This window comes from Fringilla coelebs (assembly GCF_963513975.1).
Source record: "Fringilla coelebs genome assembly, chromosome: 8".
NCBI lineage: Eukaryota > Metazoa > Chordata > Aves > Passeriformes > Fringillidae > Fringilla > Fringilla coelebs.
This window is the reverse complement of record NC_140066.1, coordinates 8,136,818-8,161,732: the sequence shown is the minus strand read 5'-3', so window position 1 is coordinate 8,161,732 and position 24,915 is coordinate 8,136,818. Positions and strand designations below refer to the sequence as shown.

The window sequence follows — 24,915 nt, the reverse complement described above, 5'->3', positions numbered from 1 at the left end:
ACCTTCTAAAAGCCACACAAGCCTTCCTGATACTGCACAGCAACCAAGTTCAGCAATGCAATTAATACCTACTCTGTAGTCAACATCAGCACATTATCAGCGACCTGACTCGAATATGTTCTTGCATTTTGGTCTCAGGTGTCATTTCAGACGATTTCAGTAGTAAACATTTCACAAACTGCTCCAAGCACCTATACTCAAGGGAGATGCCCAGCCTGCAGGCTGTCTCCAGCAGCAACCAGGCTAAAGGTGACACAAGATTTCAGAGGATCTTGTTGGAAACAGCCTACCAAGCATTGTTTTGATCTAAACCACCCCTGAAGGTCTTTCATCTTTATGTCAAGAGCCACCATGACCTCTTTACCTTTCAGCCAACTTTTCCTGGTGCAGTTGGTAATCCTGTAGATGGAGCTGAAGAGCAGCTTCATCTGCCACAAGAAACTCAATCCTTGCTACTGAATATAGACTGAAGGGTTGGGACAGCTTCGGGAAGAGATGATCTCAGTTGCTGCACATGTTACACTGAACTAAAGCTATCACTTCAGAAAGCAGCCTTCCCAAAAGTCCTATTCAATAGGATGAAGTAAACAAGTAAGTGCAGGAAGCTACAATGACATGATTTTTGAATATGCCGTTCTTGCATAAAATGAAATCTAAGCTTCCCAAATCTCCTGAAGTACACACTCCTCCTCCCTCAGTAATAACTGAAGTGACTGCTCTGGCCACACTTTCTGTCACCAGGTTAGAATGACATAGAAAACTACAAATGCAATAAACATTCCAGTGAGCTGATACTGTTCCCTTACAGCAGAAACTTTTACAATGCAACTATTTTTTTTCCTACAAACCTTTCAGCTGCATCTGAAATGACCACAGTGCATGCAATGTGCCTTACAGACAGTGAGAAACATGAACCACCACAAGAACAGAAGTCAACAGCAACTCAGAGAACTCCCACTACTGCCAACAGCAGTGACTGCCCAGCACCACATTCCTGGCTGGAAGGGCTGAAGGACAAGGAATTCCCACCCAAGCCCAGTAAAGAAGTGGGCACAGCTTCCCCCTCACCCAAGGAAAGGTATTTCTTTCAGCTGGGTGGCCTGTCTAAGAGTGAATGCTCTTGTGGTTAAAGTGGTGAACTGGAATTCAAGTTCTGGGGTCAATTTGTAGTGTGATTTCCTGTCTAATCTGTGACAAACCCCCAGGGTAATTTCCTCTGTTCTGACACAAAAGTACCTTTTTCTTTTTCTTCTCCCTTCTTTAAGATGAGTTTTCAGGAGTAGAGAGCAATAGAAAGAACCACACATTTTTATGTTTGGGCATACAGTATTACCTAGAAGCCCTAAACAAGGACTAATACCTTTGAATGGTTCCTTCAGGACCCCAAGCTAAAGGGCTGATTTTTTTTTTTTTTAAACACAGACCTGGTAGTGTAGGAGGAAAGCATTTTTTTGGTTGGGAGGCTTCCAAAAAGAAACAAACAAATAAACAGATACCACACTCTACCAGAAAATTCACAAACTTACAGGCTTACCAGAAGTTATTTTCCAAATACACTAAGGAAGAAAGAAATTCATTATTGAAACTCATACTGAAAATTTCAACTACTCTAAACATTACCTATTAAAGCCACTGAAGTAGAATTGCTTCAAAGCACAAGTCCTAATTATATTACAGCTATTCAGTAGATGAGTTCTGCTGCAAGAGGAGACAAAAAATATCTTTTTTGTAATAAAAATAATATAATTTATTATGGTAATAATAAAGGAATAACTCTATGATAAGCTACCATTTAAAGTATTAACATACAGTAATTTTTAGTCCCCATCTATAGTAGGAAATTCTCTGTCCCCTTCATCCCCTACCCCTCTCCTCTGTAAAAGGTCAATCAGTTTCAGCCAGACATGTAAAACGCCTCTGTCACAGCACTGCTGCTACCAGCTCCAGGCACAGCAAGCTCTTCCCTCGATGCCCACCAAGTGATCCAACACATGGCCACACAAATCCACAACGGATGCACACTGACTAGAGAAAGGAGCTGACTCAAACAACATAAGAAATGCATTTTTCTCCCAAGTCAGTTTCAACCAGTGTCAAATGTTTTCAGCTCAACATCGCTCCTGCAGTCTTGTGGGATCTTCTCTCAAAAACTCAGGCGCACACATCTTGTGGTTTGGGAAGAGCACTTGAGAACATCCCTCAGAAGTGACCACCTTCCTAAACACAAAATTCACTGGTAATCTTTCAAGCTGAATAATCTCTTAGCATCAGCAATGAAGTAAATTGTTTGATGGTATGCAATCCTATTGTACACACTTCCCTCTCTGCATTTTGATGTTGACCTGAAACCCTTGCACAACTGAAACACACAAGTGGTAAAAATGAAATAAGCAAGTTATGAAAACAAGCTCATTTGACAAGCATAAATATTTATAAAATGAATGCATTTGGCTAATTACAAACTGAGTGTAACAAGCTATATGAATTTCATAATTAATAGAATCAATTCCTGAATTTACTTACATAATTGAAAAATAATTTAAACAGCTTTCTTCAAAACAGAAAAAAAATTGTATACTCCTTTCAAGAGCTTTTATTAAATCAAAATACTGGCACATTAAGTACTTAATAAAAATGCAGCATGTGAAAAAGCCACATTCTCTGTTACTGACAAAATGTCAAGATCGATCCTAGAAAAATGTATCAGTAACTTTTTGTGAGCGCTTTAATCATGACCACATATTGGTATGCAATCTCAATGTAACTAAAGATTATGTGGTAATAAAGCACCATAAAGGAAAAAGTATCAGGGATGTACAAGCACATGCTAAACACTTCCTATTCTGAACACTGAACACGGCAATCTTAAGAATCTGACTATTCATTACACACATGCTTTATAGCTCTTATTTTTTCATTCACTTAAACATCAGAATGTAAAACAAGCTCCCAGACAGTTATCAGGGCTGGAGTCTCTGCTTCTAGCACACAAGAGCTGTAACCTGAGCCAAGAGAAGTCACAGGCCAAGGCAGGAATGACCCAGCAGGAAAATTAAATCTAGCCTGCAGACCTTTCCAAATGGCTCTATTTCATGATGCCTTTCCTCTGTCCCATTGCTGCACAGGCACCACACATTTCCTATACCTGCTGTATTTTCAGCAGCACTGATTTCCAGAGCATGTGTGAAATAAGTATAATGTATATAAGCACAAAGAAACCCACTGCCCCTAAGTCCTCAAGTTCACAGCATACAAGCAAATACTGCTTCAAAATGTACATGAAATGTTCCTCAGAAGGGCTGTAATGACTGCATATGCAAACACAGTCAGGAAGGCACCAAGAATGGGACCATGTGAGACACCTCCATCAGCCCAGCACAGGCAAGGGACCATTCCCAGCACAAAGCCTCAGCAACACATCTCTTCCAGAAGATGGTGCTTTGCCAGGAACTTCCCCATCTTTGCTAGTTTGTACCCAGCTGAAGACTTCCATTGACAAAGACAGCCAATATGGAAAATGTAGCTACACTGTCATATCAAACTCTAAACCAAAGTTTGAAATATCTCTCTCTGTTAATCCTTTACTCATGAACACTAGAAAGAAATTTTTGCTTTACTCTTTTAACTGCATTGCTGTTTTACTGCTGGATTTTTTGCACTGGAAAGTTTGCTAGTTAATCAATAGTGTAAAACAAATGGGAAACAGAAGCACGTGGAACAGGTTTTGCTTTTGCTCAACCTCAATATAAAAAATGCCGAAAAACATCACAAAGATGCACATGTACACATAAGATTTGTAGCTTTATGTTCAGTTTGTCTGAATTTTCAAATGCACAGACTTGTCAGCATGAAAGACAGAAAAAGGATCATTTTGCTCTAATCTTGTAGCATACACTGTTTTGTTGGAGGTGGTGTGTGTTGATAATTTTCCACAGCCTATGTGATCATTGAAATAACCATACATCTTAAAATGCTGTGGTTTCTTCAACCTGCATCTACAATACTCAAATTTAATGAAATCTGGTTGTTATGCTACTTAGAAACTAATAACAACAACTTAAATCTCAGCAACACCACCATTAGTGTTAGGACCTACAAGGAATGTAGCACCCCAGTACAAATTATTCTGATATCAGATGTCTAATGCATAAACACTCCTTAAATTAACATATTTTAAATGTTTTTTAATCTATTTTCTGACCACTGATAAATCAACATTTATCTTCAATGTAACTACACATTAACTAATTCATTTCGCTGAACTGACTAATTAGGAAACTCAAAACTGCACGCTCCCAAAATTTCAGAGCAGGAACAGCAAAAGATTTAGCAGAAGAATAGACTATTAGATGACTAACTTAATGCCAAGCTTCTGCTCAGAGGTATGCTCAGAGGTATGTTCAGCTAACAGGTACTGAGTTGTTCTAAAATAACAGACTTCTGCTCAAAATGCAACCACAGCAAACTCCTGTTACAAGCAGCTCTGCAGCCACAACTATTTCTCTACTCAAAGGCAAAACACAAGTGAAAGCAGTGAACAGAGATTGGTCACCCCCCACCCCCCCCAACAACCTCCATGAAAATCCTACTTCACTTCATGTAGTCCAGGTAACTCACTGCAAGCACGTAAATATGAAAAACACGCTTTTCTTCATCAGAGTACATCATGAGAGTTGAAATGTAATTCTGTTATACCCAGTTTTTCCAGGCAGCAGGTGCCAGACCACTGCTACATAAACAACCTCCTAAGAGGGTTAAAATCTCCCCCAGTTTCCTCTTACACAAACTGACTTTCCAGAGAAACACTTTCAAAGTGATTAACAAGAGTTGGAGATGAAACTTGTTATTAATTATAATCATACCTTTTCTAAACCAAACCAACATATTCACAAAGCAAACACAACACTGTCCAACTCACTGTTAAGGCACATTAACTCCAACTCCATTGCAGAAAAAGAAATGTTTCTACTTACCTATCCTAAGAGTCAATTAGTAGTTCTCTGGAGTTTTTTTCCTTCTCTACAGTTTGGATATCTTACAGTACCTATCACACTACTCCAAAGAGCAATCTCTTTCCAGGCTTTCGAGGCAAGAAACAAGTCTATCAATGTGTAGTGTATGAAAATATGATGAGGAATATGAAAAAATAAATCCTTGGCCTTTGTATTCTCTGTCTCTGGCCCCTACAAACAGAGAATGAAATCATCCTTGAATATTCATCCCATACAGAACTGGGGAAGTAGGTCTGACACAGAAAAGAGACTTTCTACATATCTAGATTTCAGGTTAAATTTACTCTGTGAAACTGATTTTGGGAGTGTCCCTCTTCTTGACCCAACAGGATTTCATGGCCTGTGAGGACAGAGGCCTATTTAATAATTCCTGGCAACACAAGCCACGACAAAATGTCTACTGTTCATTTTTAACAGATGTGAGGAACACATATCCTTTAAAGCTCTTGTAAAGTGGTGGCTAAACCCCTGCATTTTGCAAATTTCATAACAGTGGCTTTTGCTGTTTGTTTGAAAATGAAGCAACAGAGTGGAAATCCCACCACCTGGTGAAAGTAAAAATTCAACTGTAAGTCACAGAAAGAAGCACAACTTCGTATTGTGGCATGCTAAACATTGCTGGGTTTTATCATGTCTGACTTGTTAAGAAACATTTATATTTTCACTCAGGACCAAAGCATATCATGGTGGGAATTATTTATATATGTGGTAGGAGCTTTAAGTATGATTAGCACCACCACCACCAATGGAACTAAAAAGGCCTTAGCTTTACAGTAATAAGCAGAAACATCCCATTTTAGGCAGTTTAAAGAATTAAAGCATTTGAGGAAACTTTACAGACAGCTGGAACACTGCTAGGCTGTTTCCATCTACAGCAGGGCTGAACAAATGCTTATCCACCTCACTAAGCCCTCCCCAAACTAAGACCAGACTGCATGTAATATTAGAAATTTCAAATTAAGTAAAATTCAGCATTGAGAGAGGAAGAGAAGCCTTATCTGAAGAGTTTCTCCATCAGTTAGACTATCAGCTGAGCTGAGGAAATACCTACTTTTCCAGGAAAAAAACTGCTGCAAGGGAATGCATGAAGGGATAGAGGACTCTCAGGAGCTGAAAGGATCGTCCCCATAGACACCAATTAGCCTACAATGCCTGTATTTTAACTGAATAATTGAAATAATTACAACTCAAGTGCCAGGATTAGAAACTGCTTCAATATTTCTGTAAAAATTGCTTCAGCTTATATCAAGTAACCCTTGCACCCCACAGAAAGAGATGTGAAACCCACATATCTGTAATTCAGAGTTCCCCACTTCAGATTTTTACTTCAACTGCACTTCAACTGTCTTGCCTGTCATTTTCACTTTGTTCTTCATCCCATACATTGAAATGGGACACTAACAGACTACCTAATTAAAGGTCAAGACACATCTTCAGTCAGACAGAAGGACCAGACTGGAGAACAGGAACTTGAGATGTTCCCTTCTGGCCATCCCCAGGCTGCTGCGTTGGAAGCAAGACATCACAAGAATATTTCCTGTTACACATCCAGGGGAGCTTGCTTTATACGGTATTTTTTGCCTCTCTTCTAGAGCATGTCTTTGTCTCTTTTCCATTCATTCTGTTTGAATCCCAAACCCTGTGCATAATTCAATTTGTACATTTTGTCCCTATTCTCCTACTTCATTTTTTTTTCCCTTTAAGAAAAAGACTGAAAGGATTCACCTCTTGCTCTCCTGCTAAATTCAGCAACTTCCTCCTACCCCCCTGCCCAAAAAGAGCAGCAAAGCAACTGTTTCTCTCACTGTTTTTACAAGGCTATGCTGAGATACATCAGATGTCTACTGCTGACAATTTTCATTCCTATGAAGGACAGCACTGTCTCATTTCTTCATTTCAATCACATTTCAAGGTCTGTTTGTGAGACACTGAAATTCCATTGTCCTGCAGCACCCCACAAGCCCAGCTGCCTGATCATCTTGCTTGCAGCTGCCATAGAGTCACCATTTCAACGGCTTCCAATGCTTCCATTCCCCACCTGGGATGCACACTTTATGAGGGGCAGTGGGAAGAAAACCTTTTGTGAAGTCTCCAGCAGATGCATAAGCTTGCTCACCACAGATCAGTATTATTTGCTCAATTACTACAAGGAGCTTTGGCACTAAGGGTCTGTAGCTGAAAATACACTCCCAAGTATACCAACACTTAAAACCAAGAACTTGGAAAACAGAAGCTTCAACATTAAAGTCAGTATCAGCAGCAGGAGAAAACAAGCAATGAGAACAAGTAAACAGAATTAACAAGGGGAAGAAAACCACAGATGACCATGTACTTATCCTGGAAAAAGAGAGTTTAATAAACTGAAATAATTTTCCTTCATCCTTTGAAATCACTATTAAAATTCAAACTCCATTAAAGTCAAAACCACAACTAAAATGACATACAGAACTCCCAGGATTTGAAAATTATGCTAAAATTTTGTCTATACTAACTTTCTAATACTGGGATCAGCAACAGCACTAGAAGCCCTAAAAACCTCAATACTGATTACTAAATCAGCTGATGTGAATAATGCAAAACTCGTCAGTTGGGCAGGTGACTAAAAAGAAGGTTAAAATGTCTGGCAGATATACAGCAGGAGCACATATGACTATTTTTTCTTCAATTGAAAGCAAACCTGTTGTTAGGTGTAAAATGCAGTAAAAACCAAAGCAACTTCTCCTTCAAAATACTTTTAAGTCACTGGAGATACACCAAGAAAGAATGGCCCTTAGTCTCAGTAAATGTTCAAACCTGACAATAAAGACTATTCTTAAAATAAAAGTTGATTACAAACCAGTTCTAACAGAATTCATGATACAACCTCAATGAGAAAGTTCATTAAGAAGTAAAATTACTTTCTATGCAGAATAGTAAGCCCACAGAAATCCAAGAACTTTGCCGTATTAAAAATTCCCAAATGTACTCTACAATTTCAGTTCTTACTTCACTTTCATCCCCAAAGTAATTCAGAGCAATATACCACTATGCCTACTGACTGAAGACATTCCACCATTACTAAATATGGGAAGGTCACATAAAGTAACTGATAAAAAAGTATAGTTGCTGTATAATATTTAAAGGCAAGGAAAACTAGGTGGTTATCAGAGTTTGGTATCAACCCAATGGCAATACTGCAAACAAATTAATTTACAGTATAAAGGACAAAAACATTAAACAGGTCAGTCAGCATGGATTTATAGCGAACAAGTTGTGGCAGATAAGCAAATATTCATCTTTCAGCCAAGGACTATTTGGAATAAAGATAACCACAAAGGTGTAGGGTGTGTATAAGACACCCATATGAGTTTTTGATTAATACATGCCAAACATTATTTAAAAATGGCTATAAAATAAAGTATACATTAGGATTTCCAAAGTGGCTTGCTGACCTCAAAAATACTAATCAGTGGGAAATTCCATTTTACCAACATGTACTAAGCAGGATGTTGTTTAAAATATTCCCTACACAATTAATTAATTCTCTGTTCTAAATCAAGTGCTACTGGACAACCCAGCAGTACAAATCAGATCTGAACAAGGCACAGGTGTGCAACTCTATTTCTGCCAAAATAGCCAAAGCACACAGCAGCAAGCTCATTAAAGACAACTGATCACACCAGATGAAAAAAAAAAAAAGTTCCAAATTAGGCTATCAGAAACATTTGTGCAAATTTGAAGCAGGAAAGAATGTTTAGACTAGACCACTGCATCGTATATAATTCAACACTTTGGATTTCCAGCACCTCAGAGCTGAGAGCTTAGTTTAGTTTGTCTATGTAAACTAAAGTTGCCTGTTACAGCCTGTATCTTCATGAGGAGAAAGCAGAGAATTCAGAATACTCATTAACCCAGCCAAAGGCACAGCAGGAACCAACACCTCAGCCTTGATGAAACTGATGCGAAGAACAGGAGGCCGGACACCAAAGCCTTTCCAAGCACAGTAATTCTTCAAGAGTCTTCAAGTTAAAACTGGATACCTCTCTCAAAGACACATTTCAAGGTTAGTTTCAAGATTCAGTGCGGAAAAAACTCAAAAAACATGTGACAAAAATTAAAGCAGACGATTAAGTAAACCTCTAAAGCTTTAAACTCCCTTAAAATACAAGCATTCCCTGATTAATATTTGAATTAAGTTCAGAAACACTGACTTTTTCTGTGGTTTTTGTTTGTATTTTAAACAGCATTCAGGAAGGCCTACAGCACTCCCCAGTGACATTCTGTTAATAGCACATGGATGATGTTTTGGTCTGGGAATTGGATATGCCAGTGGCTGTGTGTAACTACCAAAGGGAAGCAGATGCTATTACACCTTCCTACTACTGGCTCACCAGCCATGCAGCAAAAGCAGCAGTGCTCTGACCATGCTACCCTAAGGGCCAAGACAGATAACACCAAAGGGCATTACTAAACTTCCTTTTTCCTTTACAGACATTTGTAGAAGTTCAACAGAAGCTTCTTGAGAATCAGGAGGGAATGTAAAACTGAAATACCAGACAGTCATTTCCTACATGCCTGCTCTTGGAAAAAAAATGCCTGAAAAATTTCGGATGGACTTTCACGGTGGGCGGATTTGCTAATCTTAGCAAAAGCAGGTAAGCAAAGCATTTCTAAAATAAGTTATTTTTGAGCTACTTCCAGCTTAGTCCAGCTACAAACTAGAGTGATAAATGACACAGCAGGACACAAAAGCCCCAAGCAGGTTTCTTACACCTACAAAAGACATCATAGAATTGAGAGTATTTTTCACACCAGCAAGACCTACTTTAAAATCAAGAGTAAATAACAGATTCACAGATTATTTTGTAAAAATATATTTGCTTTCTTGATTTGCTTTTTACTTCTCTCTGCTACTAATTGATTTCATGCCCTTATCAGCACCTTTTAAAGGTTCCTATTTCAGTTCAGATAGACTATCCTGCCCTTTTTCTTCTACTATTAATAGAGACTTTCTGTACTGGAACAGGTGTTCTGCCTTGAAATTCTGGTGCAAAAGAAAAAAGCATTTTTGCAGGAGATTTTTGACAAAACAGTACACCCATTCACTTCCCTCAACTATCTGTCTAGGCTCACATGTTCCAGGAAGACCCACAACAGCAGATCTCATGCACACACACAGATCCCTTGCACACTTCATTGAGAACAAAATGCAAAATTGTAATTATTTCCAGTGTCCAAATCTGGTTGTGATTGGGAAAACTCAAACAGGTCACAATAGCACACAGGATTTTTCTGATCAGAAAGCCTGTTTGCTTTCAGGAGATGGCTGTTATTGAAAGCAACAACTTTATTCAGGATTTAAGTAGGGGGTGAGGAAATAGGAGCTGAGTAAGGCTTTTTTTTCTATTGTTCCTCTCAACAGGTGGGAGGCTGTTCACACAGCTCTGCAGAATCACAGAGGAGGCCAAAAAGTCAGGAAATGCAACTGCCCTCTGCCAACACTCTAGGAATGAGAAGAGTTAAGCTGGGAGCCAAGGAGCACAGGTTTAGCTACAGAAATAAGGGTAGCAGAGATCTCCCAGTAAAATACCGCCACTCACAACCCACAGCAGTCCCGTGTCCCAGTGTTCCCTGGCAGCAAATGCTGCAAGCAGGCACTACAGACAGTGATAACTCATGGCAAACTCACAAAAGCCAGCATATGCTATCAGCACTTTGGATCAGACTGGCTCATCTGAATTGATGATCCTGTTGGGGATCCACACAGCACCACAAATCAGGATTTCTAGGATAATTCTCATCCCTATAAAGCAAAATCGGGGAAAATTGAAGAGAGACGTTCTTGTAAAATGTTAGACTGCATTAAAGCTGCTACATCAGGCATTTTGGAGTGGGAACATTTTAAAATTAATGCTTCTCAAATACTCTATCTTCACCGCAGCTAAAGAATTAAATAACAGAATAAGGCTTATTATATTTTAATTTTCTAACTCCACAGAAAATGTCTTACTATAGTAGGTCAATTTACACGAGTTAAATTCCCAAACCTAACATCCTAAAGAAAGTATGTAGCAGCCAGAGACTAAAACTCTTCTTGTTAGAAGCATTCTGTTCATATGAGGCCTGTCAGTTCAAAACAATAACAAAGAAAACCAAAATGCTTCCAGTATCAGCTAAAGGTTACATGGCTTTCACTGAAATAGGATGGCTTGGTTACAGTAAATACCAAAGAGCAGAAAAAAAAGGAGCTAAAAATCCAAATTCTACCAACTTCAAAAGAAACTTCCTGACCAACACATACCTACACCCAACTGAAGTTATTTCAGCTTTTGTTACATGCAGCAATTCAGTCTTTTGAAACACAGTCACCCCACCACCCAGGTTTGAAGGTACTCTTATTTAAGTAGAGAAGTTGTGCTGTCCCAGGCTCAGCCCACTAAATCTGACATCTCCTTGGCAGACCTTTTTCATCAAAAAACTAAGGAAATTCACACAAGAAATCCACTTCTGGTAGTGCAGCACTATAACCAAAACTCACTGCTTCTCATCCCAAATACACAGCATCTCAGATCTTCAGGCGTCTGTTTCTTCCCAACCTAGGCACCAGCCGTTCTATTTCCTAAAAAAGACCTTGCAGAAATACACCATGAGATCATACAATTGAGATTGCTAAATACATATAAATGAACCCTCTGCAAATGGCTTGAGTGATCTTAGTCATTTCTCCTTAATATCTGATCTGAAACTGCACCTTCTGATGTAATGCTTTTGCACTGCCAGAGATCACTTGAAATACCCCGAGCTTTCTCCCTGCTTTGCTCCCTCTCTCACCGTTTGTTACCAATAATAGCAGGTGAGATAAAGTTATCACATATATTTACTTACTTTCGTAGTCTTGCACATGAACAGCAGCATAACTTCATTTGCATTTTAGGCTACTGGAAGGAGTACAGCTCGCACATATTTTTAGGTGTATGCTTAGTCCAAGCTGGCTTCACCAATTTCAGCTTGAAAGCAGCATTTGTTTTCACATGTTTTAGATGAGAGTACATATGAAGTTAGTGAGCACACAAGCCTGCCAAGCCAACACCTTTCTCAGTCAGTTTTCCAAGTGCAACTACTTAATGTAGGTTTCCTATGCTTAATTAACACTGTATTTTCAACCCTGTGACACAAGGGTGAACTACAAATAGAATAAGATCCTATGTGGCAAGCAATTTAGGTAATTCCTAAACTGACTATATCCATGCTGACACCAACAACACTGCAAGCACAAAGAGATGCCATATTAACACTTACACCAGCATGGACACAAGAGGTAGGAGGAAGACCATAACTGGCAAACTTTAAAGGGAAAATATTCAAAATCATTAGAGACAATGGTAGGAGCTGCAGAAAGCCAAGAGACTTTGTGGCCTTGCACAAAAAAGTTCAAACAGGATCAGTGAAAGGTTTGCAGATGAAGAGCTGTGTGGTTCAAGGAGTCACCTTCACCTACAGCACATAGGTTTAGTCATTCACCTGCTATTCTGGCTACCTGTCAGGTCCATTTGTGCTTCACAGCTTGTCCTCAACACTTGATAAAAATCAAAGCTGATTTGTGTCATTACAATGCCCACAACAGGAAACACACAAAGCGCCCGTCTGTCAGCACAGCAACACTATGAGGAGCTGGAGGGTGGAGGAGCAAACTGACAAAGGTTTAGAATCACAGTGGAGACAATCAGAAAATTTTCTATTCCTCTGACATGTGAATGACAAATATTTCAACACTCCAATAAAGCTCATCTCCAGTCACCTGCATACTAGAGCCACACAACAAAGTATTCTGACTGCAAATGTGTTTACATTATGGACTATGTAAATCACAGCACAAGGTCTCACTGGCCTGAAAAAAAGTTATGTTTTGCATTCTTTTTTTTTTCTGCTTGCTGAATTAGAAGTGGTTTACTCAGTCATGCACACAGTTCAGCACACCAAAGCCACAGCATCAGCTAAAGATGTCGGTTTTCCAGACAGCCTACAGGTTGCCATTAAAGTCTAACACCTCTCCTCTCTTTATCCAAGATGTCAAAAACAGGCAGAGTTTCAGATTTAAGGAAAATACCTCCTTTTTATAAATTAAAACCTGATGAAAATGTAAGCTGATCAGTCCCTAGAGACACTGCCAGAACGGTAATGCACACAAGCATTTTTTCCAAGTTGTTTACAAACAATACACCTACCAGGGGTTCAGAAAGATGCTGTGCCTTTCTAACAGGCAGAGAGAAAATGTCTGACTGACAAGGCGCCTTAGCCCCTTTCAACATAAGAAGGCACTCCGCCACTACCTAATTAAGGCACATTCTCTTCTCGTAAAGTATTAACAAAGCACACATTTCCCCGACTAGCACTATATTTGTCATCCTTGAATAAATTACTTCTGTATTGTATTTCATGCACTCTTCCGGCCCACATCCTGCTAGACACTGAATGCTTACTACTAGGAGCAGATGAGAGGTATGCCTAGGCAAGCTCCATTTCTTGGCTAGATGGATTGACAATAGAAAAGCTGAGTATCAATAAAACAGACATTATGCTCAGAGCAAAGTACCCCCTGTGAAAAATCAGATGAGATGAGAGTGCACACACAGAGGTGGGATTGGTCCCTCCTGAAACATCTCCACCTGCACAGGCAAGGACGGTCGGGACAGTACCAGCGTTACCTTTATCAGGTCTTTGGCAAGTCACCTACTCTGCATGCAGGCCATGACCACTACAACACCTAAACAACCCCTTCAGCCACAGAATTAGCAAAAATTCCTATAATCTAAAATCCTAACTCCCAAGCTCACAGAGAAGAACAGAACAATACTTTTATAGTATTTTGATATGCACTTTTCTGAGGATTCCTGCCTAACAGCATCACATAAAAGGGTGTTAAACTCAAAGTTATCCTCACAATGCTCATACACCAGGAGCTGAGCTGTCGCCGGGACAGAGTGCTGCTCTACTCACATTATTTTTAAGAGTCTTATTTAAATGAGTTTTCAAATACCTTTAAATATAGCAGTTAATAAAACATTACAAACAAACCAGACACTTCCCCATGAGCAAGACGCTATTCCTGCAGCTCGCCGCTTCTGCACAGTGGCTGAAGAGGTGAAGGCTGAAGAGATAATCCGTAATCTCCGCAGATTACTTAAACTCCAAGGAAATCTCTACTTTGAGAAACTTCAGGGGAACGGAGAGCATCGCCCTTCCCCTGCCCGGCCCCTCCCCGAGCCGCCGCCGCTCGGACACCGGGCAGGGCGGGCCGGCGGGGCCGCCTCCCCGCGGGGAACCCGGCGGCCACGCGGGTCCGGCAGGGGGAACCGCCTCGGCTCCTCGCCGGTTCCGCTGCCGGTGCCCTCTCGGAGCCGGAGGGGGCGCGAAGGGCGCGGAGTGACCCCACCTGTGCGCGTCCCCCGCGGCCGGGCCGCGGTGACAGCCGGGCCCGCTCGGGGTGACTCGTCCCGGCGAGCCGGGAGGCAGCCGGGGGCCGGCGGGGAGGCCGCGGCCGGGGCCGGGCCCGCCCTGCGCGGACACCCCGCGGCGGGGACACCCCCGCTCCCCGCCCGCCGGGCCCGGCGCGGCGCCGCCCGCACTCACGATGGTGACGCTGGCCTTGCGCAGGTCGCGGTTCTCCTCCTGCAGCGCCTTGCACTTGAGCTTGTAGGTCTCCAGCTCGATCTTCAGCACCTTGTTCTCCTGCTGCAGCGAGGCCAGGCGGTTCGTCAGCTCCTCCAGCCGGAACGGCGAGATCACGATCCCGCCCGCTTTGCCGCCCCCCGAGGAGCCGCCGCCGCCTCCTGCCGCGCCGCAGCCGGGCCCCGCGCCCGGGCCGCCCCCCGACAGCGGCCCCGCGGTGCCGCCGCTGCCGCCGCCGCCGTCGGTGTCGCTCTCGCTGGCGCTGTCCGCCATCGCCCCGCGCGCGCCGCCGCCGCCGCCGCCCGAGCAGGGGGCGGCGCCCGCCGCGCGCCGGCGCCGAGACGGACCGCGCGCTCGCCCACAGCGCCGCCTGGCGGCCCGCGCCGGCACCGCGCCGGCCGGGACGCACCGGGATGTGCCGGGACGCACCGGGATACAGCGGAATGTGCCGGGATGTGCCGGGAGCGGGAACCCGGAACACACCGGGATGAGCCGGGAGCGGGGACACACCGGGACACAGCGGGATGTGCCGGGAGCGGGGACACACCGGGACGTGCCGGGAGCGGGAACCCAGAACACACCGGGATGAGCGGGGATCCGGGACACACCGGGACCGGAATGTGTCAGGATATCCCGGACACACAGAACCCAGAACCGAGGGATACTTCCCGGAGAGGCTCCCTACACACCGAATCCTGGACCCGGGATGTGCCCGGAGGGTCTCTGCCACACCGAGCCCGATGTCGGGGTGTGCCCGGGGGAATCTGCTGCACACCGTGCGCCCCGCGGCAAACAGCCCGTTCGCGGGACTTCTCTCATTGTACCGCTAAGCCCGGGCGGGGGAGCCGGGGGTTCGCCACGCACGACCCAAACTGCCCCAACCCATGTTTTGTTTAAGCATTTTTGTTTAAGCATTGTACCAAAGCGGCGTTCGAGCGCCCACGGCGCTGCCCGGGCTGCACCCCCGGCCCAGGCCCCTTGCCCGGGGCAGCTCGCAGCCCCTCGGAGCAGAAGGAGCGGGGATCCCCACCCGACGAGCCCCGGGGTCGGGGGGACAGCCCCGGCCGCCAGCCCTGCTCCCCCCACAGCACACAGACCAACTAACTGGCATGTTAATTCAGCCCTCCATGCATCAGCAAAACTGCCTTGAGTTAGGCAATATGGACACTCATCTCTCATTACTGATAATGTTTTTCCTGATTAGTAGGTGCATAAGTTTCTTTCATTTTTTTTTCTTTTTCCTATTCTTTTTTTTTTTTAGTATTTCTTTGCAGAGCAGCAGCGAGCTATAGTGGAGAATTTGTGCCGCTCATTCTATGGCAAAACATGGTCTGCATTGCTCCTGGATAAATTAGTCCCCAAGACTGTATAATTGGTTTCTCAATTATTTATGAAGGGGCCTTTAACAACAGTAATTCTTCCATTAGTGGCAAGTAAGGATTTCATTATCTCTAACTTCACTACCTTTTTGTTCCATGCCATAGTAAATTTCAAATTTTACTCTTTTTAATGGCTATAATATATGGAGGAATTCCATCTCTGTAAAGTAATTATTCTTTTCACCTACCTGGGAATATAAGTGCAGGTCATTTTATTTTTGGTCTCTTAATCACAAGAAAAGGGCTGTTCCTAGTTCTGAGCTTTGGAAACTGTTTCCCCTGATCTCCATCTGTGTGTCTGTCCCTGGCACATGTCGCTGCCTCAAACGGGGCTCAGATTGGAGAGGGAGGCAAGTGGGAGTCCCCATCCAGCACCAGCAGAGACCCACAGCTCTTCCTCAGGAGACATCAGTTTAGGGCTTTTCAGGCTAGAAAAGGTCCTGCATCCCTTTCCCAGCCCTGTGGAAACTGAGGCACACTCCTGCATCCCATTACCTCCACACTGATCCTGGTGGTGACATTACCATGTAATAAAGCCACCAAGCAACCCTCATGACCACCCTGGCAGCTGCTGCCCCTCAGCTGGATTTGCCATCTCTGGGCTTAGTTAGGCTGGGATTTCTCCCTAACACAAGAGCATTGTCCTCAAGAGATGCTGCCATAGATGCACAGAGCAGTTGGATGCCCATGAGACCTTCTTCAGTGCTGTCCTAAAATGCCCCTGACTTTGCAGGGGCACACAAGCCTGACCACCAGGGCAGCTGCCAGCTCCTCTGCCCTACAGCCCTGCCCAGGCTGAGCCTTTCCACCAACATGGGCTGTGGGATAAAAACCTTGAGGGATTAAAATAGGATCCAAAAAACAGTGAGCATTGTTTTGGACAGGCAGTTGGATTTCACCAGAATTTCCTTCAAAGAGGTGTGCTGTTATTTGGGAAGCTGGCTAGACACCACGGGGTCATGAGGAAATGTTATTTCATGCACGACCTCCACTGCACAGGCGAGAGCTGCAAAGCTTGTTTGTCTCTGTGCACATGCACTTGTGCTCCTCAAATCAAACTCATTTCTAAACTAGCAGGTTCATACCTCAATGTTCTTGCTCCATCCATCTGCCCAGCTCTGATCAGCCGGTTACCTCCACTGCTTTCAGCAGGACTGCTCACATCTGAGTGTCTTGCTGAATCAAGGCCTAAATATTTTGAAAGCCTGAATCAGCAGAACATCCATCTGCTCCAGGCTAATCTTACCCAGCAAGCCCCACAGCGTGCTTAACCTTAAGCCACTCTTCAGACCTATCAATGTTAATCTTAAGTGCTTTGCTGATTTGGAGCACTATAATTTTTCAGAGGACATGTCCTCTGCTCTTCAGAGACTAAAATTAGCCTGAAAACAGACAGGGAGTTGCAGGCAACATCCTCGACCCAGCAGCTGGGCCAGATTGGCTCACCAAGGGGCTGCATCCCTGGGATCACACCAGGCAGCTCTGGTGCTGCCCTCAGCAGAGCAGTTCTGGGGTGGTGCAGACAGCAGCTACAGAGATGAGGGATCTTGAGGCAAGAGGGGAGCTTTCCCCCAGCCACTTTTGCTGTCCCTCTCTCTCTGCTGGGCTGACATCAGAGGTCTCACTCCCAGCCAGCATGCTGACTTTCATAACAGTGAATTATAACTTGGCACTTCTGTGGCTCTAGTTCAAAGCCATGCTGAAACATTATCTAATTAATTCACACAATAGCCCTGGAAGGCAAGAAATGGAGGTAGGAAGCTGAATTACTTGCCCAATGACAAACACTGAGTCAGTGCAGGAGTGGGAGGAAAACTCAAGGGCCCTGGATGTTTAGATCTGAGATGGCATCCTTCTTGTTGCAACAGCAGTTCAGTCATTTAAAAAATAGCACCTGTATATTTAATTACAATTACAGCCAACTACTCCTAATTAATAGATTAAACAGGGACAGAAAATGTTATCCTAATTAGCACTCCCCAAAATTTAAAAATCACATGCTTTTCACGTCTGTAGGATGTTAACCAAATCAATTAAAAAGTATAAATATGTGGTATAAGCAAAATTAGCAAAACCCCCTTTTGAAGACACGTACAGCAGAGGCTGCCCCACTGACAGGGCTGCTCAGGTGCCCCTGGTCCTGGTCCCCACTGCAGGCAGTGAGGGGCTTGGCATCACAGGAAAAGCCAACATAACCAGCCTGCCACCACCACAGCACCTGCAGGACAAGGTTCCCACCCTCCTTGCCTCAGTATCTTTTTATTGCATGAAAAATAAATGCAGAACTGTAAGGGGGAAAGGAAAGGTGTTTGTAGAAATAAAGAATATGAAAATGTCACCAGAACCATTATAGCAGGAGAGCAGACCAATCAAGAAGAAATAATAAAACAGGGATTTATTTACAGAAACTATCATTATAGGAGGTAATGGGCAATTAGAAACAGTGTTCCATAAACTCACATCAAGAGTAGAAATATTGTATAAAATACATTTCTAGGTGTGAGGGGTTAGAAGAGGTATGTTCAGAGATTTAATGTAATCCTTAATGTAATTCCTGAGGTCCATTAATCGGCTGGAAGACCTTCTATAAGAATACAATTTCATTAAAATATTCAGTAGTTATAGACTGAAGAGGAAAAGGCCAACTGAAGCTAATGAACCTAAGGAAAAAAAGTCTGCACAGTACTCAGAGTACCTGAATGAAATGGGGGAGTGGAGGGGAAAGGGAATGGAAAGACAAAGTTGCAGGAAAATGCAATTAATGAAATATACTGCTAGGAAAATAAACTGAAGTAGCATTAAAAAGAAAATGAACTGTACATAAGGGAATATTGAAAGGAGGAAATGGAGTGCATATGTGGAGAGGTTGTAGAAGGGGAGAAAGCTTGGTTTGAAAGATACTTTATGAGTAGAAGAAACCCAAATCACTGCTGTTGTGGATTAAGGCATCTATTGATGCAAGTTAAAACATGTTTTCTAACAAGCAATTCAGATGAAAATAATATCATGCTGCTTTGCTTTTGTGACCAGCAATTATTTAATCAGAAAGCTGTATTAGGAAAGAAGTCTCTTAGTAGGATAGAGTATCTGACTATGGAAATGTGCTGTGTGGTAGCCAGCCAGTAGCTAATGCATCTTCAGCTCTGGGGCTTTGCTTTTGTATCCCTGTTCCCCCCAAGGAATTTTTTACAGAGTTCATACTAGGTTGGTTCTGTTGGTCTGGTTATGTCATAATGATACCCAGCCCCTGGAAGGCTTCCAAGGAAGTTGGTGAACAGGGGATTGCTGTACTTTGCTGTTTTATAGCCCAAATAGCTCTCAATAATTGAACATTAGTGTGGTGGGAAAAGTACCAACAAAACTTTTATGATAAATCTTCACCATCCTCCAGGACTTTGGGTCAAATAAATAAAGACATGCACAATTTACATGCTGTTTTTAGCATCAGCAGTTATGAAAAATGTGGCACATACATAGATTTTCCTTGAGCAGCTCATTTTTCCGTCCTTCACTAACCTTTTCCTCTCCCAGTAATGGACTACTTTTTACCTCAAGAATTATGCAGCAGGCTGAGGCTAAAGGGTCCATATCTCCATCAGAAAACTGTTGTACTTTCAACCAAGCAAGAATATTTTCTTGTACACTAGGAGACCATTTTTCCCTCCCTTGCTCACTTGGGGGTTAGAGGCAAGCTGAACCAGGAGCTCCTCCTCCTCCAGCCCCAGTTTGGTAGGATCTGCCTTGAAAACAGGATTCCTGTTTGCATTCCCCACACACGACCCCAAGGCCAAGAATGCAATGGATCAGCAGCAGCTTTTTCATACACCATGCATGTGGCTAGGACAACAACCAAGCCCCTTGCCAACACCCTGCCCAGCATCCCTGCACCAGCCTCAGCCAGGCAAGTCCCAGCCCCCTGGATTACATCCCCTCCCTAGGGAGAGGGCTGGCAGGGGCAGGAGGGCTGCCTCAAAGCCATCGTGCTGCCCCTCCAGCTGTGCAGGGCTGGCACAGCTCCTCCAGGCCAAGCTGCTCGTGCTGAGTTTGTATAAAAATTTGATAAAATTGCCACTGATGGACCTCATGGAGTTTCCTCAAATGTTATCGACTTGGTCCTGCTAAACTCCTCCTCTAGAGGGCATGGAGAGGTTTTTGGGAGATGTGCCCCACATCTCGGGCTGCACTGGCCTCCCCAGTACAGCACCTCGATTTCCTGTACACTGTGTGCTACAGACAAAGCCTGTGTTAAACAACCCCTCAGGAAATTAGCATTAATTAGCAGGGTGCTGCAATCCTGCAAGTGACTGCCACTTATCCCACTAATGTTGGCTCCACACTACGGCAGCTCTTAGAATTTCTGACATTAAAATTGTTACTGGCCACAAATAAAATGTAATTGATATTCTTTCAGAAATGGAAAAAGCACGGTAGGATACTCTGCAGCATTATTAATTAGTGCTAAATCAAATATCAAAGGATGAAAATAACGCTGTATTTAGCAATCAAGTTTATTTTAATAGATGCAATCAGAGTCCCATGACTTACAATTTTGCTCTAAGGGGAATGTTCTCACTGAGGAAAACATGAGGAAAAAAAAAAAAGACAAAAGTGCACATTTAGATAGGTTCCTCTCTCACTCCAGACCTGTCTGTGCCATTTACTAGTTCTGGCAAGATTTCTGTTTTCCTTCTCATATGACCATTTACACTTCAACCTTGTTTTTTCCTAAATATCCTGCGCTACTGTTGGAACCACTCAGTGCAAAACAAAACCAACACACAGAAAATCCTGTTTGTGCAGCATTTAGTATGAATTTTTAAACTCTGTGAATTCAGCTGGAGAGTTCCTGTTCTCTGTTGTCTCTTTGTATTTAAGGGGGAAGCAAACTGTGACACAGGTGTGCCCGTGCAGCAGCAGCTGGGGACTGGTACCTGCCAGCAGTGGGACCTGTCAGTGCTGGCCCAGGAGAGGATGTCGTGGTCACAGCCTGCTCGGGCACCCCTGTGACAGGGCTGGGCTGCAGGAGCACCCTCAGAGCCCCGAGCTGAGCAGGCAGCTCCTGAGTGTGCTGTGACAGGTGAGAGCCTCGCTGCCACACTAAGGACCGGCAGTGGCAGGAGAGCTGTGAGCCTCGCCTACACACTCCGCTACCTGCACAGGCAGCCTCGCTCCTCTGTCTGCACAAAGAGCTCTTCTGCCTTCCAGAGCTGCCATTCCAGGGACAGTTACAGCTTCTTTCCACACCAGCACCCGGCACTAACAGGGAACCAGGCAGAGGAAGAGATGAGTCAAACAAAACACTGCCTTTTGGATGCTGTTAGGGATTGAAGAGAGGCTCTTCTACAGTACAGCTTCTGCCTTCCTGCTGGCTGTCACCACAGTCTTTGCTTCCAGCTGTACAATCATGATATAATACTATATATAAATATACATCTCACAGAATTTACTGAAAACACTCTTTCTCATTCAGCTCGTCAGGATGCTGGAGGGGAGGGAGGCGTCTGGATGGCGAGGCTGCAGGATGATTGCTGCTGTCGGACTGTGAACTGCAAGAAGATGCACTTGTTCTCCCATGGTGTAAGTGGCATTTGTCCTCCAAACTTTGGCATAAGGACCTGAACCACCAGCACTGTACCAGCACTAGCAGGATCCTGACCGAGGTAAAGCATACATTGCAACACAGATAAGCTGCTCAAACCATGAAAACTTCATTTACCATCACTGCTTCAAAAGCCAGTGGCCCTAATAACTCAGAGACACTGACAAACCAACCTGTTACATTCTCCAAGTGCTGTTCATCACAGTCAGGAGAGCTTTGCTGACTGACCCAGGTGAGGACCAGGTCCTGTGGGATCACCAGATAACAACAAGCAGACTGAGGTGGATCTGTAGAAGAGGAGTTTCCTCAGGTGCCAAAGCCGGGGTGAAGTACCTCATCTTCATGTTGCCTTAAAAGCCAGGTGAAACAGATCCCTGAGTAATAAACTGCACCTGAGCAGCAGCCTGCAGTTCAGAGCAGTGTGTGTACTAATGCTGCCTACAAACCTGTTTTGGCCATTCTTTACACAGTGGTCTATCACCCCATAATATACAGGAAGTGCATGCAATACACAAGGGATGCACATTTTAATGTCCTCATGGGCTGTGGGTCTGTTATTGATCTGACTGATACTGGGGAGAAAATTGCTTTTGGAAGTGCTTTTCCTGGTTCTTGACAGGGCAAAAGAATTCACAGGAGGTGCAGAGCTCACATGTGTTAGAGAAAGGGCTGCACATACCCCTGCTGCACAGGCCCTTTCCCTAAATCTCCAATCCAGGGAGTGGGTTTTCCTTAGCCTTGCTGGGCATGTGCTGCTGGCTGCTGTGTTTTCCTCCTGCTGCCCCGACCTGGGGAAAGCCTGCCAAGTGATGGCCTGTCACACTGGGAAGATGAAGAGGTGGATTAGACAAAAGAAACAGAGAGGAAAAGCAGCTGAAAGCCAGGGGCAGATAACTGCTGGCCTTGCAAAGCCTCACATCTGTGGGGTACAAGAACACTGCCAAATACACGTTATCCAAGAGTTTTAACACAATTTATTTTATGCTTAAATAATCAACTAGATCATCCAGTGTTTGTTGTTTTCATACATATGTAATTAGAGCTATTATCAATGAATGCTGTTTCCATATGAATATAATCAACAAATTAAAGTATTTCACCAAAAACCAAATAAAAATGCCCTTTAAAACACAGCAGCCTTAACAACCTAATATTACACTGCTAGGATGATTACAGATGATTGGCTTACTGAAAGATTCTACATCTTATAGCCAGTACACAATACAGTAATAATTTTACAGCGTGCTGCCAGTCTATTAGCTAATAATTTCTCTTCAGTTCATTTAAAAATATCCCAAACTTGTGCTCCTTAGAGCACCAACCCACTTCTAAAGCTGCAAGCATTACCCCCATTATAAAGCAAGGACAGATAGCACCCCCCTCCCCATAATGCAACTACTGTATATGTTATGGGTCTTAGGTCATTTCATTGAAAAATTGGCAACAGCAACAAATATTAGATGAAGGGCTTTGTGTTTACAGATAAAATCTTATTTTTCATGTTGCGGAATAGTGTTTGCAAAACTGGAAAAGATTTAATCAAAATAAGGTGAAACACATGCATCAAAATATTAGTACTCTGAAGAAAAATTTTCACAGAACTACAGAATTCCTCATTTTGGGAATCATTTAAATTTGCAGCAGATTTTAAAGATTTTTTTAAAATCAAGCTAGCGATTTTGCATATACAAACATTATAATTGCTAATATACAAGAATCTGTGAAGATACACCCAGAATATCCCTGTAGGTGCAGCCATTTGAGACACCTAGCCTGCTCAATGCATTTGCAATATTCTGTTTGTGATCGAAAAGGCAGTGCCTTATCAACACTTATTCTATTTTGTTAGAATTTATACAGTGTTATTTATTTACAGCAAAACTATTGATGTTTAAAAAAGAAACAAATAGTGTTTTATACCCTGACAGTTTGGGTCCAAGAAAAATAAGGCGAGCTGTTGTGGATTTTAGTATTTTTAGTGTCTTTCCATGGTTTAACCATTTCGTCTTCGCACATCCTCTCTGGCCACAGGAATTTATTTCTTTTGAGATGACATCAAACTGCTTGAGAGAAGCTGTTAACAGCATGGCATCTTGTATATACACTGCATTGGTAACTGAGCACCCTCCAATCCTGTGAATGAATGTGAATTTCCATGCTCTGTAAATTGGCTCATGCTAAATAATTTTTTTTTGTTTGGGATTTTTTTTGTTTGTTTTTTTTTCTTTTTGCATAAAAACCATGCGGTTAATGTGGGGAAGCAGCAAACACACGCACACTTTTATAGGTGAATGTTTAATTCCTGTTGATTTTTCTTCCGTGAGTGTCCCTCTAGAATACTGGCAGTAAAAGCACACTGTGGAGAGAAAACAGAGAACAAATCATTTCAGAAATACCTTGTTAGAATCAGTTTATTGTCTTTCCCTGACTAAACAGAAATGTAACTGGCACAATAGAATTCTGCAATAGGCTAAATCACACAGTTTCTAAGTAGACAATGACTTTAGCTGAGCTCCAGCATAAGTGGAAAATGCAGCTGCAGATGTCCACACTGCTCATGAACTGATTTATAATTATGTTTGCAGCACACTGCATTTCATCATCCCGGACATGCCACCAACTCATCTGATCCAATGATGACAAGGAATAGGTCCTTTTGTTGTGGAAGGAATAGCATCATCTCCAGACGGAGAGAGCTGCTGCAGTTTTTCTTCACTGTGTGTAAGCATCCTCACAGTGATGGAAAACCTGCTCTCCTTGCAAATCCACCTCTGCCAGTTGCTCAGGGAACATTCCTGCAGAGGCAGGAATGCAGCACCCAGCCTTTAGGAGGCTTGGTGAAGGACAAACACAGACAAGGAGCAGCGCCATCCATCTCCCTCTGGCCTGGCTTGCATGAGCGGCACCGAGGAGACAGTCCAGCTCCTGCTCTCTCACCCCTCCAAGCACAGCCATGCACATAAGGACAGCAAGTTTGCACCATTTGTTGTACGACAGCAGCAGAGAGGGCAGGAAGCAGGAACACAAACACAGCAGTGAGCAGGAGCTGGAAGCCCCGCAGCTCTTGGGCACCTGGGCGCAGGGCAGCGCGCTCGGGAGCGGGGCTGGCACAGCGCCGGCAGGGCTCCGGCTGCACAGACATGCCTGTTCACTAATCAGGTCACAGGTCCATACACATCCCCCAGGAGTGCTCGCAGTCTCCTTCCACACTAAAGCAATCTGTCCTTGCTCACATCTACAGTCGTCATAAATCTGTCCTGCTGCTGAGAGCCGCCTG

At 43.5% G+C, this 24,915-nt stretch overlaps 2 protein-coding genes across 3 annotated transcripts in view; both read right to left on the bottom strand.

The window, feature by feature from the left end:
• The window catches only part of CCDC6 (coiled-coil domain containing 6), a 50,706-nt gene extending 35,768 nt beyond the window's left edge, over positions 1-14,938 (bottom strand). For both annotated transcript variants that reach the window (XM_084210770.1, XM_084210771.1), the window contains exon 1: positions 14,622-14,938. In XM_084210770.1, the coding sequence (XP_084066896.1) occupies positions 14,622-14,933 (312 nt within the window). In that variant the 5' untranslated portion in view covers positions 14,934-14,938. The remainder of the gene's footprint in view (positions 1-14,621) is intronic.
• A 7,661-nt stretch (positions 14,939-22,599) lies between these two features.
• Positions 22,600-24,915, bottom strand: part of ANK3 (ankyrin 3) — a gene marked incomplete at its 5' end in the record, with an annotated part of 192,118 nt that continues 189,802 nt past the window's right edge. Inside the window, one exon of the mRNA XM_084210661.1 lies at positions 22,600-23,994. The remainder of the gene's footprint in view (positions 23,995-24,915) is intronic.